The 24,849-nt window shown below is 54.3% G+C and overlaps 2 protein-coding genes across 2 annotated transcripts; both read right to left on the bottom strand.

The window, feature by feature from the left end:
• Positions 1–5,911: 5,911 nt before the first annotated feature.
• On the bottom strand, positions 5,912–10,542 carry LOC118897143 (beta-lactoglobulin-1/B-like). The gene is made up of 7 exons (XM_036856023.1): positions 10,429–10,542; positions 9,589–9,728; positions 8,671–8,744; positions 7,498–7,608; positions 6,664–6,768; positions 6,434–6,450; positions 5,912–5,979 (listed from the first exon to the last, which is right to left on the bottom strand). Exons 1-6 carry the CDS (start codon positions 10,522–10,524, stop codon positions 6,434–6,436), a joined length of 543 nt encoding a protein of 180 aa, XP_036711918.1. The 5' UTR covers positions 10,525–10,542; the 3' UTR covers positions 5,912–5,979.
• A 9,630-nt stretch (positions 10,543–20,172) lies between these two features.
• LOC118896430 (beta-lactoglobulin-2-like) lies at positions 20,173–24,623 on the bottom strand. The gene is made up of 6 exons (XM_036854197.1): positions 24,528–24,623; positions 23,927–24,066; positions 23,174–23,247; positions 21,648–21,761; positions 20,724–20,828; positions 20,173–20,231 (listed from the first exon to the last, which is right to left on the bottom strand). Exons 1-6 carry the CDS (start codon positions 24,621–24,623, stop codon positions 20,173–20,175), a joined length of 588 nt encoding a protein of 195 aa, XP_036710092.1.
• Between the last annotated feature and the right edge of the window lie 226 nt (positions 24,624–24,849).

The following is a 24,849-nucleotide window of genomic DNA, read 5'->3' as shown; positions in this document are numbered from 1 at the left end:
TCTTGTTTTTCGTGCATCAGGAACTCCTAGAACAGGGCCTGGCCCTCCTGTTTGTTGATGGACTGAATGATGCATGGGGGAGGGGGTGCCGGGGAGAGGCCAGTACCGCCCACTGCCTCCTCCCGGCTGTGTGACCTCGGCCTTGTTTCTGAACCTCTCTGAGCCTCTGTGTCCACATCCGCAGGATGGAGATGGTGATCGTGCCCACCCACCGAGTTACAGGGACTTCATGAGATCTGGCAGGTGAGGCACCCGTCAACGACCTGACCGTATAGGGCGCCTGGCAGAGGCTGGCCAGGTCCTTAGTTGCTCTGGTCTTCAGGTGGTTATTGCTAGCTGTGGGGCACTCCCCACCTCCTCCCAGCCCTTCCCTCAGGGGCGCAGGGGAGACTGCTGGAGGGCACACTCACCGGCAAGGTTGAAGGCGGGGGCTTCCTGTAGCTGGAACCTGGAAATGTATTCAAGATACTGCCCCAGCCACTGGGGGTCCCCTAGCATTCTTCTGGCTGAAACCAGAGGGGCCAGTGCTTGGGCTTTTCTTGGATGAGGTCCCTCCTCCCAGCTCCCTGCCAGGCCCTGCGGTTGCTGCAGTGGCCGCGTCCTCTCTGAAGCAGGTCCACTCTCCGCATGGCAGGCACAGCCCTCCTTGAAAGGCTACGTCAGGCCTGTCCCCTCCGGTGAGGCCCCCAGAGGGTCCCCCAGCCCCCCAAGCCCGGCCAGTCTGCAGGACCACCGGCCCCCCGCCCGGCCCAGCCTCCCCGTCCACTCCATCCCCGGGGCCCCGTCTTCTCCCCGAGGCACTTCCATTTTCTAAGTCCAACGTGACTCCGTGACGTCCACGTTCACGGCCGCTCTGTCCTGCTCAGGACAGTGGGCGTGGAAGATGTTGCCCCGCCCACCAGCCTAGTGCCGGCTCAGGCTCTCCGGCAGGGGGATGTTGGGGGCGCCCCCGGCTGGGGTCCCTGCATTCCCCCAGGCTCTCGGCCCCCTGGGCTTGGGAGGGACACCCAGCTATGGGAGGGGGCTGGCCCACGGGGTGCCGGGCTGGGGCTGGAGGGCTGGAGTAAGGAACTGGGGGCCCCCAGCCTGGGAGAGAAGTGGTCCACTTCCCCGCCACCCTCTCGCCTTCTCCTGGACTTCCTTCAGCTCCTCTGTATCCGGGGCAGGCGCTGTCCACTGTGGGCCCCACGCGCGTTGACTGAGTCCGGGGAGGGTGAGGGACATCCTGGAACTGCCCCGGCCCAGTACAGCAATGGGTGAGGTGCAGGCGGGGTCAGACAGGGCAGGAGTGACTCTGAGCCCCTCCTCACCCCCAGGTCCGCCCCCCCCCCCCGTTGTCCCAGCAGTGACACCACCAGGGCTCGGGCAGGCCCCTGGGGCCCCTCTCCCCAGCGTCTTAACGCTGGTCTCAGGGCTGAACTGCAGCTTTCCCTGGCAGCACAGGAGTGCGGAGACCCTGCTCCTGCCTGGGGAAATGGATGCGCCACTCCTGCCCCGCGCCACTCCTGCCCCGCGCCACTCCTGCCCCGCGCCACTCCTGCCCGCCTGCCCCGAGTGCCGCCTCCACGCGACACTTGCATCCACGTCCTCGTCCCAGGGCTGAGCTGCGTGGTTATCTCCCGGGCGACAAAGCCTGGCTGCACCGGCACTTCTTCCGGAGTCTTCTGGGCCCCGGCCAGGCCCAGGCTGAGGGTCGGCAGCGGGAGGGGCGCTCTCTCCAGGGCCATGACCCCAGGCCCCCAGAGGGAGGAGAGGCCTGGCAGCTGGCGCCCTTTCTTCGTATCCATCCTCCAGCGGCCACTTGCTGCCCACCCAGCTGTCCCAGCCCGACTCCCAGCCACTGAGGCCTGGGGAAGAGGCAGCCCCTTGCTCCAGGTGTTCAGAAGTTGCAGCATTTAAGGCACAAAAGAGACCTCAATTTTTTTTTAAGATAGTGAGCCGTGAAAAGTGCTACCGCAGGGCTGTCTGCAGGAGTAGGGGTCAGGGGGTATGGGCGTTCTAGAGTGCGAGGGGTGTTCCACAGTCACGGCCCCCCCATCCCCCACAGGCAGGGAAGCTCAGCTGCCAGATTTCTATGGGAGCAGCTTTGGTGATTAGGTGGGAAGCAGACAGTAACAGAATCCAGAATCTCCAAGGTGCTACATGCTGGGTCATGATTTGGAGAAATAGGGCTTCTTCCTATGAGGGACCCACGGAGAGCGGCAAGGAGGGGCCACTGTTTGCTGGGAGCCTTGCCTGAACACAGAGGGGCTGGCCAAGGTAGCACTGAGCTTGGGAGAATGCCAGGGTCTGAGCGAGCCTCATCTTGTACACAAATTAGGAGGCTTTAGCATGGTTTTAGGATGCCCCGGTCCAGACGACTGCACGTCAGTTGGGCGTATTTGTGTGAGTCTATTTCTGGGTTCTCTACTCTGTTCCACGGATTTATGGTTCTTCTGCAAATACCACCGTCTTGATTACTGTAGCTATATACGATTTGAAATTTGTTAGACTGGTTCTTCCCATTTTATTCTTTTTATTTTAGCTATTCTATATTCTAGTTCCTTTGTCTTTCCCTATAAATCTTAGAATAATCTTATCTATGCCTACAAAAAAGCTTGCTGGGATTTGGATAGGAATTGCATTAAACCTGCACATCAATTTGAGGAGAATTAACATCTTTGTTCAGTCTTTCAGTCCATGAACACGGTCTCTCCATTTATTTAAATCTTCCTTGATTTTTTTAAATCAGCATTGCATCATTTTCAGCCTTCAGATCCTGTATGTTTCATTAGATTTACATCTCCAAGTATTCCACTTTTTTTTTTGAGTGATTATAAATGGTATTGTATTTTTAATTTTCATGTCCACATGTCCATTGCTAGCATGTAGAGATGCAAGTGATTTTTGTATGTTTATCATGTATCCTGCCACCTTGTGAACTCACTTATTAGGAGGTTTTTGTTTTTGTTTTTAGATTCCTTGAGATTTTCTACATAGACACGCATGTCATCTGCAGATAGAGGTGCTTTTATGTCTTCCTTTCAGTTCTGAATGCCTTTTATTACCTTTTCTTGCCTTGTTGCACTGCTACAACTTCCTGCACTAAGATGAGTAAGGGGGTGAGAGGAACATTATTCCCACGCTCTGGATCATTTGTCATTCATCACTGCTGAAAGGTTCATCATTCCCCATTAAATGCAACGTTAATTCTAAGTTTTTTGTAGATGTCGTTATCAAGTTGAAAAAACTCCCTCTATTCCATTTTTCTGTTTTTTTAAAATCATGAATGGGTGTTGAATTTTGTCAAATGCTTTTTCTTGCATCCCTGGAATAAACCCTACTTGATTATAGTGTATAATTATTTTTGTATATTGCTGAAATCTATTTGCTGATATTTTGTTAAGGATCGTTGAAGCTATATTGATGAAAAACATTAGTCTGTAGTTTTTCTTTTAAAAAAAAGTCATTGTATGGTTTTGGTATCCATTTTACCAATATACTAATATTTGGTATACCAAATACCAATAATATTTTGGTAATATTAGCTTCATAAAATGAAGGGAAGTATTTCCTACTCTTCTATTTTCTGTAAGAGATTGTATAGCATTCATGGTAAATCTTTAAACATTTGGTGTAATTCTCCTGTGAAACAATCTAGGCCTGGAAATGTCTTTTGGGGAGTTCTATTTTCTTAATAGTTGTAGGGCTATTTAAGTTATCTAGCTCATATTGGATGAGTCCTGGTAGTTTGTACTTTTTAAAGGAATTGGTCCATTTCATCTAAGTTGTCAAATTACTGTATACAGAGTTGTTCATAGAATTCCCTTATTATCTTTTTGATGTCTGTAGGGTCTGTAGTGATAGCCCCTCTTTCATTCCTGATATTAATATTTTGTGCCTTCTCTCTTTTTTGCTTTCTCAGTCATGTTACAGATTTCCTTTCCAGTGTTTATGCCTTTTTTTCTCTTTTGTTTTTTTTCCTTCTTTGGCCATGTCAAATGGCATGCGGGATCTTAGTTCTCCGACCAGGGATCGACATCCCCCCTGCTGCAGTGAAAGCATGGAGTCTTAACCACTGGACTGCCAGGGAAGTCCCCCCCCCTTTTTTTTTTTTGTCTTACTGCACTAAGACTTTCAGTATGATGTTGAGTAGGAATGCTGGAAGAGGGAAACCTGCCTTGCTCTCAATCTTAGGGGAAGACATTCAGTGTCTCACCATTAGGTATGATGTTAGCTGGTTAAAAAAATTTTTTTAATTACCAGTTTAGGGACGTTCCCTTCTATTTCTAGGTAGGATTGTACTTCCTGGCTCCATTCTAGTTGAGTGACAACTCTGGCTGACAGGTTGCGAAGGGAGGTGGTGTGTGTACCTTCCAGGATAGAGAACTGGATGGATGGCTCGGCCCTCTGGATGTCCACATTTCCCCTCTGGCATGGTGATCAGCAACCTCATGGGTGATGGCTGTTTGATCACCTGGATCCTTGAGTGACCACGAGATGCAGATGCCCCTGCCAACCTGCAAAAGAGATTTCTCATATACAAGACATAAATCTTTGATGTTTTGAGCCACTGAGATTTTAGGGTTGTTCATTAATGCAGCAAAGCCAGCTTGTGTTGAAAGACCCTCCTGATGCACAAAGAATTTGCCTCGTGAATGGGATATGATGTTTTTAAAATATTTATTTTAAAATCAATTAATGGTGCTTATATGGGTGTTCCTCTCTTAATCTGTTAACAAATTTATTATATATTGTCTAATGTGGAAACATCCTTGATTTTCTGGCTTAAATCACGATGTACTGAATACATTGTTGGATTTGACCTGTTAATAAATTATTTGGATATTTGTATCTTTATTCCAAAATGTGATAGCTCTGCTCTTTTTTTGTCTCCTGCATCATCCCATCCAGCTTTGTTAGAGGACAGTCCAGACTCCCCATCTCTCTGTGTCCTGGAACAGACTGTATGAACCAGGATCCATCTGACGGTGGTTTGCTGGTTCTCATCCATAGACTGAGAAGATCTGGAACTGGAACTGTTCTTTATTTTCTAGAGTTATTGTTCTTTCAGAGTTTTCTTTTTTAGCCAATATTGGTATTTAATATTTTTCTAGAAATGTATCCACTTTATCTACATTTTCAAAACTTTAATATTATACATAAATTGTTATTATATGTAACTATACATATAGTAATATGTGTGTATATTATGTTATACGTCAGTTGTTCTTATTATTTAAAAATCCCCGTTTCTGTTGCTATATACCCCCTTTCCATTTGTGATGCTCAAAAGTGATTGCAGAACAAGTGTCCTCCAAGGGTGACCTCTTTTGTCCAGCTCCTCTATCCAGGGGAAATCTCTCTATTGCATTTTAGCACAGAAAAGATCAATGCATTTTTGGCATATGAAGTTTGATATCAATAGTCTTACTAGTAGCAATTACCTTTATGTTCCTGAAAGCTGGTCATGAGGGTCATGGGGCTGCATTTGTAAAAGAGGGCAGAACTTGATCTGCAAGCAACTAAATTAAGTTTTTATATCAATATTTATTAGACTAAGTGACAGCAATTTTCCATTTCCTGTCCTTTGTGGAGTTTGGGTGTTGGCTGAAGATGCGAAGTTAACTGGCAGATGCCTCTGCCGCGTCCCTACCTAGTTTCCAAAAGTTTAAAAGAGCCGTGATGATGTGTGCAGGGCCCCCAGGTGTCATGAGGCCTGTGATGCAGACACCTTAGATCCTGGCCCTGTGTCACCGCCTGAGCCGCCCGGGTCCCCAGCCCATGCGCATTGGCCAGGAAAGACTCAGACAGGAGTGCGCACTGGTTTATGCCTTTATTGCTGAAGGAGGAACGCCCCCGAGCAGGAGACCCCAGGCGGGGCCCAGAGGGGCCTGGGTCCCAAGAGGGGTGACCTTGGTCCTGGTCCCTCCTGACCCTGCTGATGGGGGAGGCGGGGGTGACATCATCTGTCCCCAGAGGGGCCAAGGATCCCAGGCCCTGAAATGGACACGGGGCTCTCCTGTGATTCCTGGGGAACCTGCTGGACCCTCACCAGCCCCCACCCCTGGCTGGGCCGGGGGGTGCAGGACGGCCCCTCCTCGGGAGAGGGACCCCCGCCTCCCCGCTCAGGTGGAGTGTCTGTCACTGGTGCCCGCTTCCGGGGCCTCCACCTTGGCCCTCAGCCCAACCCAGAGGGAGCAGGGGGAGGTCAGCATGCGAGTGAGGCCAGGACACAGGAAACGACATCCCCAAAGGCCACCCCTAGAGAGTGGGCACGCGGCCGGCGGCTCTGCAGTCGTCAGGAGAGACCCCAGCTTCCAGCCAGTCCCACAGGGGGACCCCAGGGCCTGATGGGGGAGCCCGGGCGCCACCAAGACCCCCACCCTGTGCACGTGCCCAGGATGTGGGGCAGGGGGGTTACGTTACCCCCAGGGCGCCAGCAGGAGCTCACCTAGACGCGGCACTGCGCTGTGGGGGAGGGAGAGCCGTGCGGGAGGGTCAGGACGGGACTGGACGCCCCGGGGACAGAGGGGTGGGGAGGGGGCCCCCCTCGGGGGCGCCGCGCCTCCACCCCTTTCCTCCTGGCAGCCCTGGGGAGAATGGGACTCACCACAGGAGGAAGTCGTCCCCGGGGCTGGTGGCTTTCTGCCCAGGGAGCGGGGGCGGGGCCTGGGAGCTCACCTTCCAGCTGGGTCGGCTTGAAGGAGAGCCGGATGTGCATGGGCAGGGGCTTGACGGCTCTGTTGAATTTCTCCATGACCTCGTTGTCCGCTTGCAGGGTCCTGGCTGTGGGGGAGGGGTCAGTCCCTGGGGGCACCCCCGCCTCTCCGCCAGAGCTCGGGGACGCCGAGGGCCCTGCCCCGCCCCCCCCAGGGTGGTCTGCAGGGCTCAGCGCCCCTGCCCTCCAGGGCCCCTGCCCTCCCCGCTCGGCCCATTCCCCTCCTCCTCCTCCCAGAGCACTGCAGTGGGGGTCTGCACGGTCGTAAGAGGAAAGGCAGCCCCCTCCGGAGGTCTGGGTCTCCGCCTCCCCTCCCCGCCCCACCCCGGGGCTGGCTGACTTATGACCAGGAGCCTGCACTGCCTGATGGCCGCGGCCACTTCCCTGGGAACACCCAGTGGCACATCTTCTGTGACAATAAAGATGTCACCTGACATTTGTTTTCAGGACGTTATCGTTGAAAGATGTCTTTGTAACTGAATTCTTATTTGGTGAAGGTATTGAAACTCCCCGGTGGCAACAAAGGCTGCTGGATTCATAGTGACCCGCCGGCACCATCGAGATGGTCACACCAGTCACGGTGCTGCAGTGCACCTGCCCCTCAGCCCGCGTGTCTGTCCCTCGTCCCCAGCCACCCACAGGCGCACAGGAGACCAGGCCCCAGGATGCGACGCTCTCCCGATGACCCCTCCCCCCTCCCCCTCCTCCTCCTCCGGTGTCGAGCTCCCCCATTCCCACCCTCTTGGCAGCGAGGACCACGCCGCGGGTCTCCCTGGGAAGCGGGGGCGGGCGCGTACCCAGGCACTGGCAGGCCAGGCTGTGCTCAGGGTCGGCGGCGTTTTCCATGCAGAAGAGCAGGTAGTTTTCGTAGTCCGTGTCCAACACGAAGATCTTATTCTCACCCAGGGCTGGAAGGGAGACCGAGACGGGGCAGAAGTGAGTTCCAGCGGGGGCGCGCGCGGCTCAGCTCCTCCATGGCCCCCACCTGGCGAGGACTGGGCGGGGAGCGCGCCCTGCAGCCCCGCACTCCAACGTGGTGCAGCCCCTTCCCCGAAGCCGTCCCCAGGCCCATCGACTATGGATGCGCCAGAGACATTCCACCACCTCCTGGACTCAGGAACACTCACCACTCAATCCAGGATGCCCCCCGGGACCCAGAGTGGTCAAGAGATGGGGCTGTCACGCCGACCGCAGGTGAGACTGGGCACCGCCGAGTGCGGGAGGAGGGGAGCATCCCAAGCACGGTTACATTGGAGGGCAGCCCAGAGCCATGGGAACCGGGGCAGCGGGAGTGAGTGTTGCCCTGACAGAGGCCAGTGGGCGGCGGCGGCACCGCAGGGCCAGGCAGCTTCAGGGGCAACGCCAGCATCCTGACCCAGTGCGGGCAGGCGGCGCTGGAGCCCCTGGGGCAGGCGCCCTGGCATTGGTCAGTTCTTGTCTGGCACAGACAAGAGTGAGTGAGTCAGAGTGAGTCCCAAGGTGGCCCAGGCTGCCGGGCGGGAGCGACCCTGGTGGAAGCCCCCCTGCCCCCCATGGCGCTTTCTCATCTTAGATTTAGTGAGGAATGAGTGAAGCAGTGGATGAGGGAAGGAACCCGTCTCGTGGAGATGGAGGAACCCATGTGGTGGGCTGGGGGCCGTGGGGCACCCTGACCGCTGACAGTGGCTCTCGGCTCCACCTGGACGGGCACAAATGCTTCCTGAGCTCAGCCTGAGGGGCCAGAGCTCCCGCCCCGGCAGAGAGAGCTTGGAGAGTCACCTTGGGGAGTGAGACCAGCCTAGCAGGGACCTGCCCGCGGCCACTGGCCCCACAGCACCAGGCAAGGGGCAGGGAGGGCAGTGAAGCTGGTGTAATGACAGCGTCACTCGTCCCCACCAGCCCTTTAGCATCCTCGGGCCCGGTGCCAGCCCCCTGCACCTGCCCAGAGCCCCCCCGGGTGGTGGGGCTCCTACCACAGACCCGGCACTTACAGTTGATCTTGAACACAGCAGGGATCTCGGTTTTTTCTGCGATGATTTTCTCCTTAGCACACCCATCCTTCTCCCTGAAAGGCAGGCGTTTCCTGAGCCACATGCACAGACCATGCACGGTTGATCAGGCCAAACTGTGGGCCAGGGGTGGAAGCTGGCCCCAGGAGGGGCCCGAGCCGGGGGGGGCATCGGAGCCCAGCTGGTCACCCAGGCCTTGGCTGCGCTCACAGTAACCTCTAGGGCCACGGGTGACCAGGCTGGACAGGCCACAAGAGGGCAGACAGAGTGAGGGAGAAAAGGGCCGGGAGTGGCCGGGCCCTGCGGTCAGGGGCAATGACCTGCACCTGCAGGCAATCCTGGGGTTCGGGTCCCCATCTCTGCACCCCACCCCCGCTCTGAGGGCGGATGGGGCTCGTGGTGGGAGCTGCCACCCTGAGGACCTAGGCCTGCCGCTGCCCAGCAACCTCTACACGGGGCTCTCCCCACTCTGCTGTGTTTCTGCGACATCCCGTTCATCTTAGATATTGAAGTGTTCAGACTAGAAAAGATGCAAAACGTCTCCCCGTTGCTCAAGTACATTCGTAATCCTTAACCTAACACAGAATTAAAATAACTGCCTGAATGTACATAGCTTTCCTACGTATTTCCACTTCAGTGGATTTTATCTCCCCTTCCAAGTTAACTAAAATGATGTTTTATGTTCATCTATTTTATTATGTTCCAAAGCATCGAATTAATAAAAGTTAAAAAAAAAAAAAGCCCTGGGTGGGGAACCCTGGGTGGGGCTCCGAGGGCCCCATTCCGCATCCCTGGGGCCCTGGTCCTGCCCACAGTGCAGCCGGGTCCCACCAGGAGCCCCGTCCGCCGCCCACCCCCTGCTGGCCTGCAGCCCCAGCGGGGTGTGGGGGGCATGCGCACCGTTTCTGCAGGATGATCTCCAGGTCGCCCTGGGGCGTGGGCCTCAGCTCCTCCACGTTCACTCTCAGGGGGGCGCTCTCGGTGTCCAGCAAGGAGATGTCACTGGCCGCCATGGCCACGGAGTGCCACGTACCTGCCACCTGGGGAGGGGGCTTGATCGGCACTCCGGGGTCGAGAAGGGGATCCCATCCCCATGGTGGGTTCTCTGTCCCACCCCCGACCTGAGCCAGCCCTGAGACATCCCCTCCTCTGCACCCTGAGGAATGTTCTTCCTAAACTCACTCTGAGCCCAAAGAAGGACCCAGAGGAGCCCATCACACAAGTGGGAATGTTTGGATCTTGGGGAGACGTGGCTGGAGGTGGGGAAAGGTTGGGGGGCAGAGAGACCCTATTAGGGGTTTAACTGTGTCCCCTTAACCCCCAGAGCCTCAGAACATAACTCTTTGGAGACAGGGTCTTTAAAGAGATGACAAAGGTAAAATGAGGTCATTAGGGTGGGCCCTGATCCAGTGTGACTGATGACCTTATAAGGAGAGGAAATTAGGACACAGGGATGACCAGGTAAAGACACAGGGAGAAGACAGCCATCTACACGCCCAGGAGAGCGGCCTCAGGAGAAACCAGCCCTGCTGACACCTTGATCTCAGACTTCCAGCCTCCAGAATGCAAGACGATAGCCATGTTGTTTAAGCGGCCCTGTCGGAGGTATTTGTTAGGGCGGCCCTAGCAGAGTAATGCGGACCCCAGACAGCACAGCCTCCTCTGTCCCCCCTTGGCCTTCTGAGACCCCGGCTCCCCTGCCCGCCCTGCAGCTCACCACCCACCCAGCCACCCTCGAACCTTTTGGATGTCCAGGTCCTCCATAGTCTGGATGACGTTGACAGCCTGGGTGCCACACATGAGGGCCAGGCCCAGGGCAAGCAGGAGGCACATCATGGCTGCAGCCTTGGTGGCACTTCTGGGCTCTGGAGGGAGAGGAAGGCAGAGGCAGTGGGCTCGGGGTCTTATATAGGAGGAGGGCCAGACAGCCAGCCTGTGCTGGGCTTTCCGCCAGGCAGTTCCGCGAATCCCCTGTGACTCATCCTCAGGCCCTCGGGTGGCTTCCTCAGCTGGGACAATAGGAGGCCTTCTTCCCTCCGAGGCCAAGCAGGAAGGTGCCCTGTGTCCCTGGGACTGGACGGCTCCTGCTTGGCCCCAGAGAGGAAGGGTCTGGAGCGCGAGTCCAGGCTGGCCGCCAGCGTCAGGAACACTTCCTGGGTCGGGCTCTTGGACAAGGACAGGTCAGAGCCAGCACTGAGGACAGCTGTGTCCTGGAGGGCGGGCCCGTGGGTCGCCCGGGGTCCGGAGAGCCCCTTGCCAGGAAGGACCCAGGGACATGCGCCAGGGGGTGGCCGTCTGCCCCGAACAAGGGGGTCACATCACCCGCACCCGTCACCCCTCTCTTGCGGGCTGCCCTTCCTGGGGGCTCCACCAGCTCTCAGGGCCTCCCACCCTGCCCTGCTGAGCAAGGCCTCCCGAAAGGCTATGGTCCCGCTGGGCTCTCCTGCTTCTGGTACTCTCCTGTCTCGGGCATCGGCTCCTCCAAACCCCACGGACGTGGCCTTGGGCGAAGGGGTCTCTGCGGTCGCCCCACCCCCTGCAGGCTGGGGTGAGGGTGGCGCGGGGCTCAGGTGGAGCTCCAAGGATGGGCCTGGCCTGTAGTGAGAGCTCTGCAAGTGTCTGCTGCCCAGTTAGGGTAGCAATAAAGACAGCAACGCTGACAGCAACAGTCGTCATAACCCCCAGAGCCACCCAGCCGGGGAGGTGACCTGACCTTCGGGGGTCCAGCGGAGCAGCACCGCGTGCTGCATGTCAGTAAGTGTGATGGAAAGGCCCACAGTATCTGAATCTTCAATCTACCGAATCGTACATTTTAAATCTCCTAGGGCGCTTCCCTCCATACCACTCAAGGCTGCAGCAAGCCGCCTTCAACACCTTGGGAGGGATGGGGCCCTGGCGCTGGGCATGTACCTGAGTTAGGAGGGGAATCGAGCAGGGCGCAGAGTATCTGTCTCGCTGAGTCCACCTCGACAGCAGCACCCCCGGGGGCTGTGCATGCCCTGTGTCCCGTGCCAAGGGGGGTGCAAAGGCCGTCAACTGACCTTCCAGGTGGTTGACCTGCTCATCTGGCAGGGGCGTGGACTTTGGGGTGGGGGAAGGGGGCAAGGTGGGGATATCTCCCGATGGTGGGAGCCTTGGAGTGTCGGCCCCTGTGCCCCCACGATGTGTAGGGTCTTTCCAGGTGGCCACTGTCGTTGTCAGCCTCTTGGGAGGCTAAGGGGTCTCCTAGACTAGCTCTGGTTTGCTATCTGGCCTCTGGTTTCTTTCCTGTAGAGACCACTGTTTACTGTACCAGGAAAGAGCCCATGCACTGGAGAAACTGCAGGACTACGGGCTGCCCCCAGACTCCCCTTTCCCAGGGTGGGGGCTGTGAAAGAAGGAGGAGGCTCGGGCAGCCCCAGTCCTCGCCCTGATCTGTTTTATCTCCTTTAATTCTTGCGACAATCCTCCAAGCTCAGGGTCCCCAGTTTCCTTTTTTATGACAAGCCACAGGCAGTTATGGAGTTGAACGGTGTCACCCCAGAACACATGTTCACGCAGAACCTCAGGACGGGACCTTATTTGGAAACAGGGTCTTTACAGATGTAAGTAGTTCAGATGAGGCGTGCTGGAAGGGGGGCTGATCTGCTGTCTGGTGTCCTTGTAAGAGAAAACGAGGACACGGAGGGGACACAGGGAGAAGGCATGTGAACACGGAGGCAGAGATTGGAGTGCGGCTTCTACAACACCAGGCTCCAAGGACTGATGCAACACCAGCAGCTGGAGAAGGGGGGAAGGATCCTTCCTGGGAGTCTCTGGAGGGACCTCGGCCCTCTGACACCCGGACTGTGGACTTCTGGTCTCAGACAGGACAGGGTACACTTCTGAAGTTAGAAGCACCCCTGCTCAGTGGGTGGCCCCCCAGGACACCAGCACGGGTGGCTTGGACCCAGGGGTCAAATGTGAGAGGCCATCCCCTCCAACACAGCTCCGCTCTCAGAACTGGGTCACGCAGGTTAGAGGGAGGTCAGCCAGGGAGAAACAAGCAGCGTGTTTCCTGGTCAGCTTGGGAAATCGGGATCCCACCAGCCGCGGGGCATCCGTGCTGCAGGTTCTCACGTGTTCCTGTGAACCGAGACCACAAAGCATGCCCTTCAGGGCACAGCTATTCATAACTTCCAGGAATCTTCAGTTTCCATAGAATACCATCCAAAAAATAAAATTGAAAAATAAGAGAGAGAGAGAGAGAGAGAAAAGGAAAAAGAAGCACCCACTGGCCTTGGGCAGTTGGCATTGTCCACTGTGGGAAGGAGACTGAGATCTAAGGGCTCAGCTTCCCCCAGGTCATGCGCTGCCCCAGAAAGTGGGACCTGGGAGGAGACCTGGGCCCCCACCAGCTCTCAGTCACTCCCCCTCCCACCAAAACCCCTTGCTCTTTAGAACCATGTCAGGAAGTCGGGCCTGTAACTGCAGAAGCAGGAAATCACTTCTCTCAGAATGAAATCGTGGGGCCGGGCAGGGTCAGTGGGCTTTCACACAGCTGAGGATGCCATGCTGCTCGGAGCCTCAACCTCGGCACCGGGAGGCCAGTCTGAGTTTCGCTGGTCACAACCATGGTGGCCAGCACCAGGTGCCCCCCACGCATGTCCAATAAAATGGACAGCCTACAAGAAATGGACAAATTCCTTGAAATGTACAGTCTCCCAAGAGTGAACCAGGAAGAAATAGAAAATAGAAACAGACCAATTACCAGTAATGAAATTAAATCAGTAATTTAAAAAACTCCCACAAACAGAAGTCCAGGACCAGATGGCTTCACAGGTGAATTCTACCAAACATTTAAAGAAGAGTTAACACCTATCCCTCTCAAACTATTCCAAAAAATTGAAGAGGAGGAAACACTTCTGAACTCATTCCATGAGGCCAGCATCACCCTGATAACAAAATCAGACAAAAACACTACAGAAAAAGAAAATTATAGGTCAATATCACTGATGGACGTAGATGTAAAAATCTTCAACAAAATATTAGCAAGGTGAATTCAACAGTACATTAAAAAGATCACACACCATGACCAAGTGGGATTTATCCCAAGGATGCAAATATATCTGCAAATCAATCAATGTGATATACCACATTAACAAACTGAAGAATAAAAATCATATGATCATCTCAATAGATGCAGAAAAAGCTTTCAACAAAACTCAACATACTTTTATGCTAAAAACTCTCAACAAAGTGTGTATAGAGGGAACAAACCTCAACATAATAAAGGCCACATAGGACAAGCCCACAGCCAACATCATTCTCAATGATGAAAAGCTGAAAGCATTTCCTCTAAGATCAGAAACAAGACAAGGATGTCCACTCGCACCACTTTTATTCAACATAGTATTGGGAGTCCTAGACACAGCCCTTAGACAAGAAAAAGAAATAAAAGAAATCCGAATTGGAAAGGAAGAAGTAAAACTGTCACTGTTTGCAGTTGACATGATACTATATAGAGAAAATCCTTAGGATGACACCAAAAAGCTAATAAATAAATTCAGTAAAGGGGCAGGATACAAAATTAATACACAGAAGTCTGTTGCTTTTCTATACACTAACAATGAACTATCAGAAAGAGGAATTACGGAAACAATCCCATTTACAATTGCATCAGAAAGAATAAAATGCCTAGGAATAAATCTAACCAAGGAGGTAAAAAACCTGTATTCAGAAAACTCTAAGACACTGATGAAAGAAATTGAAGATGACACAGAGAGAAAGGTATACCATGCTCATGGATTGGAAGAATTAATATTGTTAAAATGACCATACAACCCAAGGCAAGTTACAGATTTAATGCAATCACTATCAAAATACTAATGGCATTTTTCACAGAACTAGAACAAATAATTCTAACAATTGTATGGAGACACAAAAGACCTGAATAGCCAAACACAATCTTGAGAAAGAAGAACAGAACTGGAGGTATCATGCCCTATGACTTCAGACTATAGTACAAAGCTACAGTCATCAAAACAGTATGGTACTTGCACAAAAACAGACACAGAGGTAAATGGAACAGAATAGAGAGCCCAGAAATAAACCCAACTAATATGGTCAATTAATCTACAACAAAAGAGGCAAGAATATATAATGGGGAAAAGACAGCCTCTTCAATAAATGGTGTTAGAAAAACTGGACCGCTACATGCAAAAGAATCAAACTGGACTACTTTTTAACACCGTGCACAATAATAAACTCAAAATGGATTAAAAACTTAAATGTAAAACCTGAAGCTAAAACTCCTAGAAGAAAACATAGGCAGTACACTCCTCTTAAGGAAGAGTGAAATTTGAGACAGACTTGAAGGACTGATAAGAATTTAACAAGAGGGAACAGAATGAGCAAAGCTGGAGATGGAAAAATATAATCAATATTTAAGAAACATGAAATAATCCTGTATAAGTTTTGTGTAGATTAGGAGTGAATAAGTTAAAATTTTAGCTAGGTTTACATTTTTGGAAATCCCGAAAAGTCAGATAAACATTTTACTAGACAATTAGGAGCCACTGAAGATTTTTGAGAAGATTATTTTAGTAAAGATATTTAAGACACACTAGATGAAATATTAAAAACGCAATTGGGAATTAAGAGGTCACTGCTACTGTCTCTCTGGGTCTGATTTCAAGCATTAGTGTGCATGAGGATAGTTTGGAGCTAACAAGCCATTACTGGGCCCACCCCTGAGACTGAGATTCAGTTCATAAGTGGTGGGGCTCAAGATCTTTATTCATGACAGGTCCCCAGGTGGTTCTGTGCATGTTAAAGTCTGAGCATCTAAGGGACAGGTGAGAGCCTGGCCTTGAGTGTGGCAGAAGAAATGGCTAAGAGGGCACAGATGAGACAGGTGTGGTACCCTGGCTGCAAAACCTGAGTACTTATAGATGACTCTGTTCTGAGGCTCGCTTAGTGGACGCATCAAAAAAAAAAAAGACTTTCCTGGGTGACTGTGCTGATTCTCAGAATGGCCTCTTGAAGGTCACCAAAACTTAAGTGGCTTGTTGCATACAGTTTGTGGTTGGATCTAACAAGTTGGGACTAGATTGAGAGACTTAGAGAGTCATCAGTTCTCTTAATCTCCTAACTTCTTAAAAGCGTGGAGGGGCTGCTGAGAGAAATAACAAAAGAGGGGGATGAGATAGCATTGATCTAGGTCAGAGTCATGAGCTCATGCGTCTCCCAGCAGGGTCCGTGTTTGTGGAATGAATAGGCACATGAGTGAGTGAATAAAGAGGAGGCACGATGGAGTTTTGATGAAGGTTTGTTTACAGGACTGTAGTTCAAATAGCATCAGGAAAAGTACTATCAACAATGTCCTGTGGGGAAGGGTCAAAAACCCCCAATGTCCTAATGTAACCAAGCAGGACCCTATGGGGCCTTCCCGGAACAGACTCCCCCAACACCCCCATGTCCTCCACTTGCCTCTTGTTTGTAGAAAAACTTTAGCCTCCTAGGCCTTCCCAGAGTTCCAAAGAGTACATTTAATCAGAGAAGTGAGAAACTATAGAAAGAAAGGAAAAAGTCAAACAAGTCAAAATTATAATAGTTCAGCCATTAAACAAAGCCAAGGACCTTTAGTTCCTCCTCAAGGGCTATAGATAATATTCTGAGCCATGTCCTTTGAGCTGTTTTGCAGGTACTGAAACCTCCACCAGGTGGAAGAAGTTAACTGTACACTGCCTAAAAGCACATAGACCCCCAGACCAGTTGGAACCAGAAGGTTGATGATGTTGACTCCTGATTACCTTACCACCAACCAATCAGAAGAATGTCCACCAGCTGATCACACACCCCACAGCCCCCCTCCCTCACCCTGTCTTTAAAAATCTTTCCCTGAAAGACTTTGGGGAGCTCTGGCCTTTTAAGCACTGGCTACCTGGACTCCTTGCTTGGTGCCTGCAATAAACGCCACCCTTTCCTTCATCACAGGCCAGTGTCAGGAGATTGGTTTTACTGCACGTGGACACTCGGACCCAAGTTTGGCTTGGTCACACTAATAACAAAGATTTTTAAAGATTACAAAATACTGTTTCAGGAAGTCTCTCTGACTTTCTACCACAACTGGAAACAGAGGTGAGCCCAAGGCCAAAACCTCTCAGTCTCCCTTGCGGGGCCTTTGCCTCTATCCCTAGAGACACTTCCCCTCGGGATTATGACTCAGCAGTGGCCAACAGCAGGAAGGGTATTTCAGGTGAGACAGTCCCGATGAAAGGTCTATTCAGTGTCTCTTTGGGGAAACACACATTTCTTATACCAGATTCTCCTCCTTCTCCTTGGAAAATTCAGCAAAGGGTAACACAAAGCTCAGAAGACAGGCTTGAGGAAAAAATTGGTGCCACAGAGCAAGAAACGTGGTTGTGAATCAACTTTGTGTGACCAGTATTTACAAATACCCCCGACTTCACAGAAAGTCTTGTGTGCTGCTAAGAAGACATCTGGCTGAACAGTGTGTTAAATTCTGGAAAACAACTATGTTCTAAGCCATTTACCAGAGCAAAGTTGTTTAAAATTAACACAATTATTAAAATTATAATTATTTTAATAATTATGGAGCATTTTTATAGCAGTGGGAATACCTTTAGTTTAATAGCTCCTGAGCCAATCCCTTCTGTGGAAACGACCAGAGGCTAGTACTAAAGAACATAGCACTACTTTAAATTGACATCCATATGGCATTATTTCTAATATGTTTGACTTGAGCTGTATCACTTGGGAGATAAATACATCTCATATGAGTCTGACCAGTTGGTGTTAAAAAAAAAAAAAAAAAAAAGACAGGACAGGACAAGAAAGCTTAACCTATAACATAAGTGGAAAATGTACCCCAGAACATAGGCAGAAAATCAAATCCAGCGCTGGATAACAACCCATCGTGACTAATTGTTTTTTCCTCCGCAACGTAAGGGTCATCTGACATTATAAAACATACTGATGCAATTTACAACCTCAATCGGTTAAAGAAAAACTATTTGGTCACCTCAATGCAGAAAACACATTGGTTAGAGTTTAACAGCAATTCCTGGTTAAAAACAAACCAAAACAAAACCTTTTATCTAAATAGAAACGAAAGGGACTTTCTTCAACCTAATGAAGTGTATAAAACCAAAATTTCCAGGAGAAATCATTCTTAAAAGTGCCGCCATCTTTGTTCCTTTTTACACAAAAATTTTTTTCTCTGTTACTGGTTTTAATTAATTTGTTATTTGTGCCCTGGTGTAGTTTTCTTCATGCTTTTTATGGTTGATATTAGTTGAGCTTCTTTAATCTGTATATTTACAGTTTTCATCTAATTTTGAGAATTTGGGGCCACTATTTCTCCAAATAATTTTTCTGTCCTCCTCGTCCTTCAAGGTTCCAGTTACACACATATATATATATTTGTCCCCAGCTCACTGTTGCTCTATTTTTCTTGTCTTTCTTCCCTCTCTGTGTTTCACTTTGAATAGATTTACTCCTGTGTCTTTAAGCTCACTAATGTTTTTGCTGTGTTGTCTAATCTGCTGTCAGTCCCACCCAGTGTTGTTGTTTTTTCTTTTTCATCTCGGATTGTAGTTTCCATCTCTAGAATCTGGCTTAGGCTCTTTTGCTCGTCTTCCATGTGTCCCACTTCATTCTTTGTATGTATGGAATAAAGTTGTGATAAAGGTTTTGATGTTGCTGCCTGCATATATTTTTTAATATTTTATTTATTTATTTATTTATTTATTTAGGCTGTGCCGGGTCTTAGATGTGGCACTCGACGAGATCTTCGCTGTGGCATGAAGGCTTCTTAGTTGTGTCATGCATGCAGGATCTAATTCCTCAAACCGGGATTGAACCTGGGCCCCCTGCATTGGGAGTGCGGAGTCTTATCCACTGGACCACCAAGGAAGTCTCTGCCTGGATATTCTAACTCTACGTTAGTCTGGTCTGGTTTAAATTGGTTGGTCTTTGCCCTCCTTATGGCTTGTATTTTCTTGATTCTTTGCAGGCCTGGTAATTCTGACTGGATGCCAGACATTGTTGGGTTCTGCATAACACCCTATCCCTATGAATATTTCTGACTTTCTTCTGAGACACTGTTGTATCAGTTGGAAATGACTCAGAGGAGACTGAGGCCCTGGTGGGTGGTGGCGATGGCGGGGAAGGTCAGGTGGCGGGACTGCGGTGGCGGGTGAGCCATGCTGGCACCTGGCGGTCGCTGCGCACCTGCTGCGTGTGGACACTGCTCTGGGTGCAGGAGGATTGTTTTCTCCTTCCATCCTCACCCCGCCTCCCCGGGGTCGCTCCTTCTGCACGCTCCATTTTACAGGTAGGGAACAGATGCAGAGAGGAGACAGCGGGGCGCCAGGCAGGCTGGCCTGCAGCCTGTGCCCTTGACCAGCGCACAGCCGGGATGACCGCTGCCCTCGGCAGTCACAGAAACGAGCTCACGTCCTTCCCGCCACCCTGTGGCCAGGTCCTGCCCTGCCCTCCTGTCCGTATTTTTCGTCTGCGGAGCCAGACCTGGGAGCTCTCCCATCGGAGGGGTTCGGTGTCAGGTTAGAGCTGGAGCGTGGAGCCGAATGGCCAGGGGCCCGGCTCGGCTTTGCCGCTGCGCTGGTGCAGGGACTGGGGCTTCCGTGGCTGGGCAGCCGTGTCAGCACCGTGCAGGGCCTTAGGAAGCCGGAGTGCCTGAACGCTGTTGCTCCCATTTCTCTCTTGGCAGGGGGAGGTCAGCGCTGCCGCAGCTCCCGTCGGGGGGTGACCCTGAGCTCTAACGGGGGTGGGGGGAGGGGGGCTTTGCTCTTTGATGCTGGTCCCTGTGGATCCGCCCACACACAGAGCAGCCCCACCCTGGAGCTCTGACACACCCCTACCTCCCGGGAGGGGGGGAGGTGCCAAGACATTTCTTTTTCAAGAAATTTAAATGAAAACGTATGATTTTCAGGGTGAGCTGTCCTACCAGCAAACAGGGTTTCCGCAGCCCTACGATGATAGAGGTGGGATGAATAGTAAAGGGAAATTGTGTCCAATAGCCCCTGACACAGACGAGGCGTCCCGCTGGGGCCCCCGCTGGGCTCAGGGCTGGGTCTGGAGGAGACACCACCTTTCCCATCCCTGTGTCACCGCCTGAGCCGCCCGGGTCCCCAGCCCACGCGCATCGGCCAGGAAAGACAGACAGGAGTGCGCACTGATTTATGCCTTTATTGCTGAAGGAGGAACGCCCCCGACCAGGAGACCCCAGGCGGGGCCCAGAGGGGCCTGGGTCCCAAGAGGGGTGACCTTGGTCCTGGTCCCTCCTGACCCTGATGATAGGGGAGGCGGGGGCGACATCATCTGTCCCCAGAGGGGCCAAGGCTCCCGGGTCCTGAAATGGACACGGGGCTCTCCTGTGATTCCTGGGGAACCTGCTGGACCCTCACCAGCCACCTCCCCTGGCTGGGCCTGGGGGTGCAGGACGGCCCCTCCTCAGGAGAGGGACCCCTGCCTCCCCGCTCAGGTGGAGTGTCTGTCACCGGTGCCTGCTTCCAGGGCCTCCACCTTGGCCCTCAGCCCTGCCCAGAAGGAGCAGGGGGAGGTCAGCATGTGAGTGAGGCCAGGACACAGGAAACGACATCCCCAAAGGCCACCCCTAGAGAGTGGGCACGCGGCCAGCGGCTCTGCAGTCGTCAGGAGAGACCCCAGCTTCCAGCCATTCCCGCAGGGGGACCCCAGGGCCTGATCGGGGAGCCCAGGCGCCACCAAGACCCCCACCCTGTGCACGTGCCCAGGATGTGGGGCAGGGGGGTTACGTTACCCCCAGGGCGCCGGCAGGAGCTCACCTAGACGCGGCACTGCTCTGTGGGGGAGGGAGAGCCGTGCGGGAGGGTCAGGACGGGACTGGACGCCCCGGGGACAGAGGGGCCTGGCAGGGGGTGGGGAGGGGGCCCCCCTCGGGGGCACTGCGTCCTCACCCCCTTCCTCCCGGGAGCCCTGGGGAGAATGGGGGGGCCAGTAAGGGGGGAGGATGCTTCCCTGCTTCTCACCCTGGGCAGGGCTGAGCTCACCCTTCCCCTGGCTCAGGTCCAGGATGACCCGCATGTGCTCGGGCAGAGACTCCAGGACTCTGTCGAATTTCTCCACGACCTCGTCGTCCACCGTCAGGGTCCTGGCTGTGGGGGTGGGGTCAGTCCCTGGGGGCACCCCCGCTCCCCCCGCGAGAGCTCGGGGACCCTGAGCCCCTCCCCAGGAGCTAGCGCAGGAAAGAGGCACTGATGCGCTGGGGTCTGTAGAGCTTGGTCTAGCCCTGCTTGCCAGGGTGGTCTGCAGGGCCCTGCCCCCCTGCCCTCCAGGGCCCCTGCCCTCCCCACTCGGCCCATTCCCCTCCTCCTCCTCCCAGGGCAGCGCTGGGGGTCTGCACGGTCACGAGAGGAAAGGCACACCCCTCCCCCCTATCCTGGTCCCCCCCAGTCCCCCCCGGCTGGCTGACTTATGACCAGGAGCCTCCACTGCCCGCCACGGCCACCTGGGGAGCAAGGGCAGCATCGCCTGCATATTTACTTTGGTCAGAAAATCTCCCTTTAAAGCTGCTTGCATAGCTGAAAGTGCTCTGAAGTCATTAAAAATCTCCTTCTATAAGATTGTTGATTAATATTAGCCACTTGTACCAGCTGGTAGGTGAGGCCCCTCCACTCAGGGAGAAACCCCCAGCCTCCTGCATCAGCCCCGCTGGCCTGTCCCGGGCCTTGTCCCAAGCATCTCCTGCCCTGCACGTCACCCCACATCTGACCGCCAGTGTCGGGCGCCACGGCTGGGACCTTTGCGAGCACAACCTGTAGGGGCCAGTGAGGCAGCCCCTCTCCCTTCCTCCCCCCAGGGGCCAGGAAGGTGCGGGGGAGTCTTGAGCGTCCCTTATTCACAGCTTGACCAAAGGCCACGTCTCTGTCGAGGAGCGGCCCCTCGGGACACGCCCCATGGGATCAGCCACGTACACAGACACTGGCACATCGTGCCGTGCTCATCGGTGGGCACGGGGGCCTCCATGCAGAAGATCATGTAGTTGGTGTAGTCTGTGTCCAGCACGGAAATCTTTCCTTCCCCGTGACCTGGAAAAGGGGCCGAAATGGAGCCTGAAATCTTGTCTGAGTCCCTCCACCACGTCCGTCGGGGCACCCGGATCATCGCCTGGGAGCACTCTGTCCCACGGCAGCCACCGGGCTCGGGATATCCCCTCCCCGACACTGAGGGGACGCCCTCCCTACTGGGTGCCCACCACTGGCAGCACAACAAGTTTTATGGACCCCCAGTGGGGACCCTCCGAGCCGCACCGTCTGGGTGAGACCAGCCCGTTCCGCACTCAGGCCGAGACTGGAAACAGCTCTTAAATGTTGATGCTACAGTAAAGCCGCTCTCCATGCCTACTGCCCGCTTGGCCAAACTCTGCTCCCCTATGTCCTGGATGTGGCATTAATTCAGTCACTTATTCATCCACACCCCCAGGCACTAAATCCCAGGTAGCCCCCCTCGATAGGGCAGGCGACCAGGTCTGTGAGCGACCAAAAAGATGCCAGGATTGGAGCCCCACTGGAGTCTGGGGTTATACATGGATAGCAGAGAGTGGAAGAAAGAAGCGACAATATTTCAAGAGGAAGAGGGTAGCGGAGCCTCTGCCCTTCAGAGGCGGGGGACCTGGGGGAGCACGTGGAGACCCCGCGTCCTCGGGGCCCTTGTCCTGGCTGGATTTGGAGCAAGATGATGGCGATGGAGGGAAGGCTCTTTGGGGAGTCCTGCCGATTTCCCAGGTAGACCTGAGGCCCTGCAGGTGAGGAATGGGAACCTCGGGCGTGGGGCTAGGTGGCTCCTCGCCCCCACCCGCTGCTGGGCCCAGACGTGGCAGGGCAGCTTCTGGGGATGGGACTGTCCCCACCCCACTCACTGCCTCTCAGAAAGAGGGCGTGACAAACAACAGATTGTGGATTGGAGACGGGGCTGGTGGGCCCTGGGGGTGGGGCTGGATCTGGGGGCCCAGGCATGTGTCCCAGGGAGGCGGCCAGGGCTGGGGTGAGGGGGGTGAGGCCTGGAATATTCCAGAAGCCGGTTCCAGGTTGGAGAGGCAAATGCACAGTGTGCCTGCCCACAGGTCTGGTTTGTTTGGATATTTTTAAGGAGCCGCAGGCCAATCCGTGAACAGGGAAGTTGCCACGTGTCTGCCCGAGAAACGTGTGCCCGCCCTAACCCACCCCCGGGTGCACAGGACACACACCCGCTTCCTTCCATCTACGCCAAGCAGGGTGCAGAAGGGGCAGGAAAGCATGGGGATCCCAGGCCTCGTCACCCTGAGAGCACCGTCCACGGGGTGGGAGAAGCAGGGCCTGGCGCACAGGACGAGGCCACACACTCAAGCCCGACTCCTGCTGCCCGGATGGCGGGATGGCGAGCGTCTCAGAGCATCAGGCGGGGCCCCGCACGTGCTGGGGTTACCCCAGGGGAGCATGGGGCCCGGGCTGGGGGCACTCACAGACGACCTTGAATACAGCAGGGTCCTCGGTCTTCTGAGCCAGGATGGTCTTCTCTACACACTTCTGGTTTTCCCTGAAAAGCCAGATGGTGCTGGGGCTCATTCGCAAACCCTGCGGAGGGACAGGAGCTGGGATCCGGGAGGTGTCCTCAGGGCAGGGGGACACCTGGGCCGCCCAAAGCACCGCCACCAGGTGTTGGCCTGAGAGGGAGCGGCCCTCCTTGGACCCAAGCAGGTGACTCAGGAAGTTGACAACGGGGCAGAGTCAGCCAGGAACCCCGCAGGCGAGCTGGCTGGTGGCCGAAGGCATGTGGCAGCTCAAAACGGACCCTGTCTGCATGGGGCTTTGGACACAGTGTTTCCAAGAATACTGGTCTCATCATGGCCCAGAATTCCTCGACGCCCCGGCTCCCCCACGCTGGGGGCAGGTGGGGCTCATGGTGGAAACTGCCCGGGCCCTGAGGACCCAAGCCTGGAGCTGCCCAGTGGTCTCTACACAGGCCTCTCCCCACACTGACCCCGGGGCCACTCTGTGTAGCCGCCTCTTGCCCCACACCCCTGGGCGGGGCTCCAAGGGGACCAAGAGCCTCCAAGCCCTGTTGCCCCGTCCCTGGGGCCCCGGCCCCGCCCACAGTGCAGCCGGGTCCCAGCTGGAGCCCTGCCCACCGCCCATCAGTCCTGGAGCTGCACCCGCTGGCCTGCAGCCCCCGGGGAAGGGGTGGTGCCATGTCACGGGGGGCGGGGCACACCCACCGTTTCTGCAGGATGATCTCCAGGTCGCCCTGGGGGGTGGGCCTCAGCTCCTCCACGTTCACTCTGAGGGGGCCACTCTCGGCGTCCAGGAGGGAGATGTCGCTGGCCGCCATGGCCACGGAGTGCCACGTCCCCGCCACCTGGGGAGGGGTCTTGAGCTGCACTCCGGGAAAGGGACCCTAGCCCCGCAGTGGGCTCTCAGTCCCGCCTCAACTGGGCCACGCCGAGTCTCCTGTGTGCCCAGGTTTCTCAGGAAGCATGATGTGCTAGGGTTCCAGGTGCACTTGGGGATCACCAGCTCTGTGGTGACACCTGACTGGGGAGCTCTTGCATATTTGGAACAACCCCCGTCTCTACCCAACCCCCAGCGCAGTCCTAAGTCAGCCCCCATCCAGGTGTGGCAGCTTCGAGGACGACTCCACCCCGGGAGGGAGAGGGAAACAGGTGCGTCTGGGAACCAGGTGGCTGGAGAGAGACAAGTCCCTCCAACATCTGGGGGATGAAGTGGTCCCCCAATGCCATGGCCTCATTTTGACCCGTGTTAGACTTCTGTGGTCCAGGCTTTCCTGCGCCCTCTCAGCCCCTGACCCCAGCCCCATACCTCTCTTATGTCCAGACCCTCCACCTTGTGGGGGATGTGGACAGCCTGGGCGCCACACACGAGGGCCAAGCCCAGGGCAAGCAGGAGACTCTTCATGGCTGCAGCCGTGGTTGCACTCCTGAGCTCTGGAGAGAAGGGAAGTCCGAGGCAGCGGGCTTGGGGCCTTATATAGGAGGAGGCCATGCGGTTCCCCGAATGCCCTGTGACTCATCCTTGGGGCCACGGAGACATTATCTTCCAGGACAGCATGAGGCCCCCTTTCTGTGACAGTGTCACTGACTTCCATCCGAGGCCAAGCAGGAAGGTGCCCTGTGTCCCTGGG

Source organism: Balaenoptera musculus, chromosome 6 (genome assembly GCF_009873245.2).
Source record: "Balaenoptera musculus isolate JJ_BM4_2016_0621 chromosome 6, mBalMus1.pri.v3, whole genome shotgun sequence".
Taxonomy (NCBI): Eukaryota; Metazoa; Chordata; class Mammalia; order Artiodactyla; family Balaenopteridae; genus Balaenoptera; species Balaenoptera musculus.
This window is presented reverse-complemented; position numbering and strand designations above follow the sequence as displayed.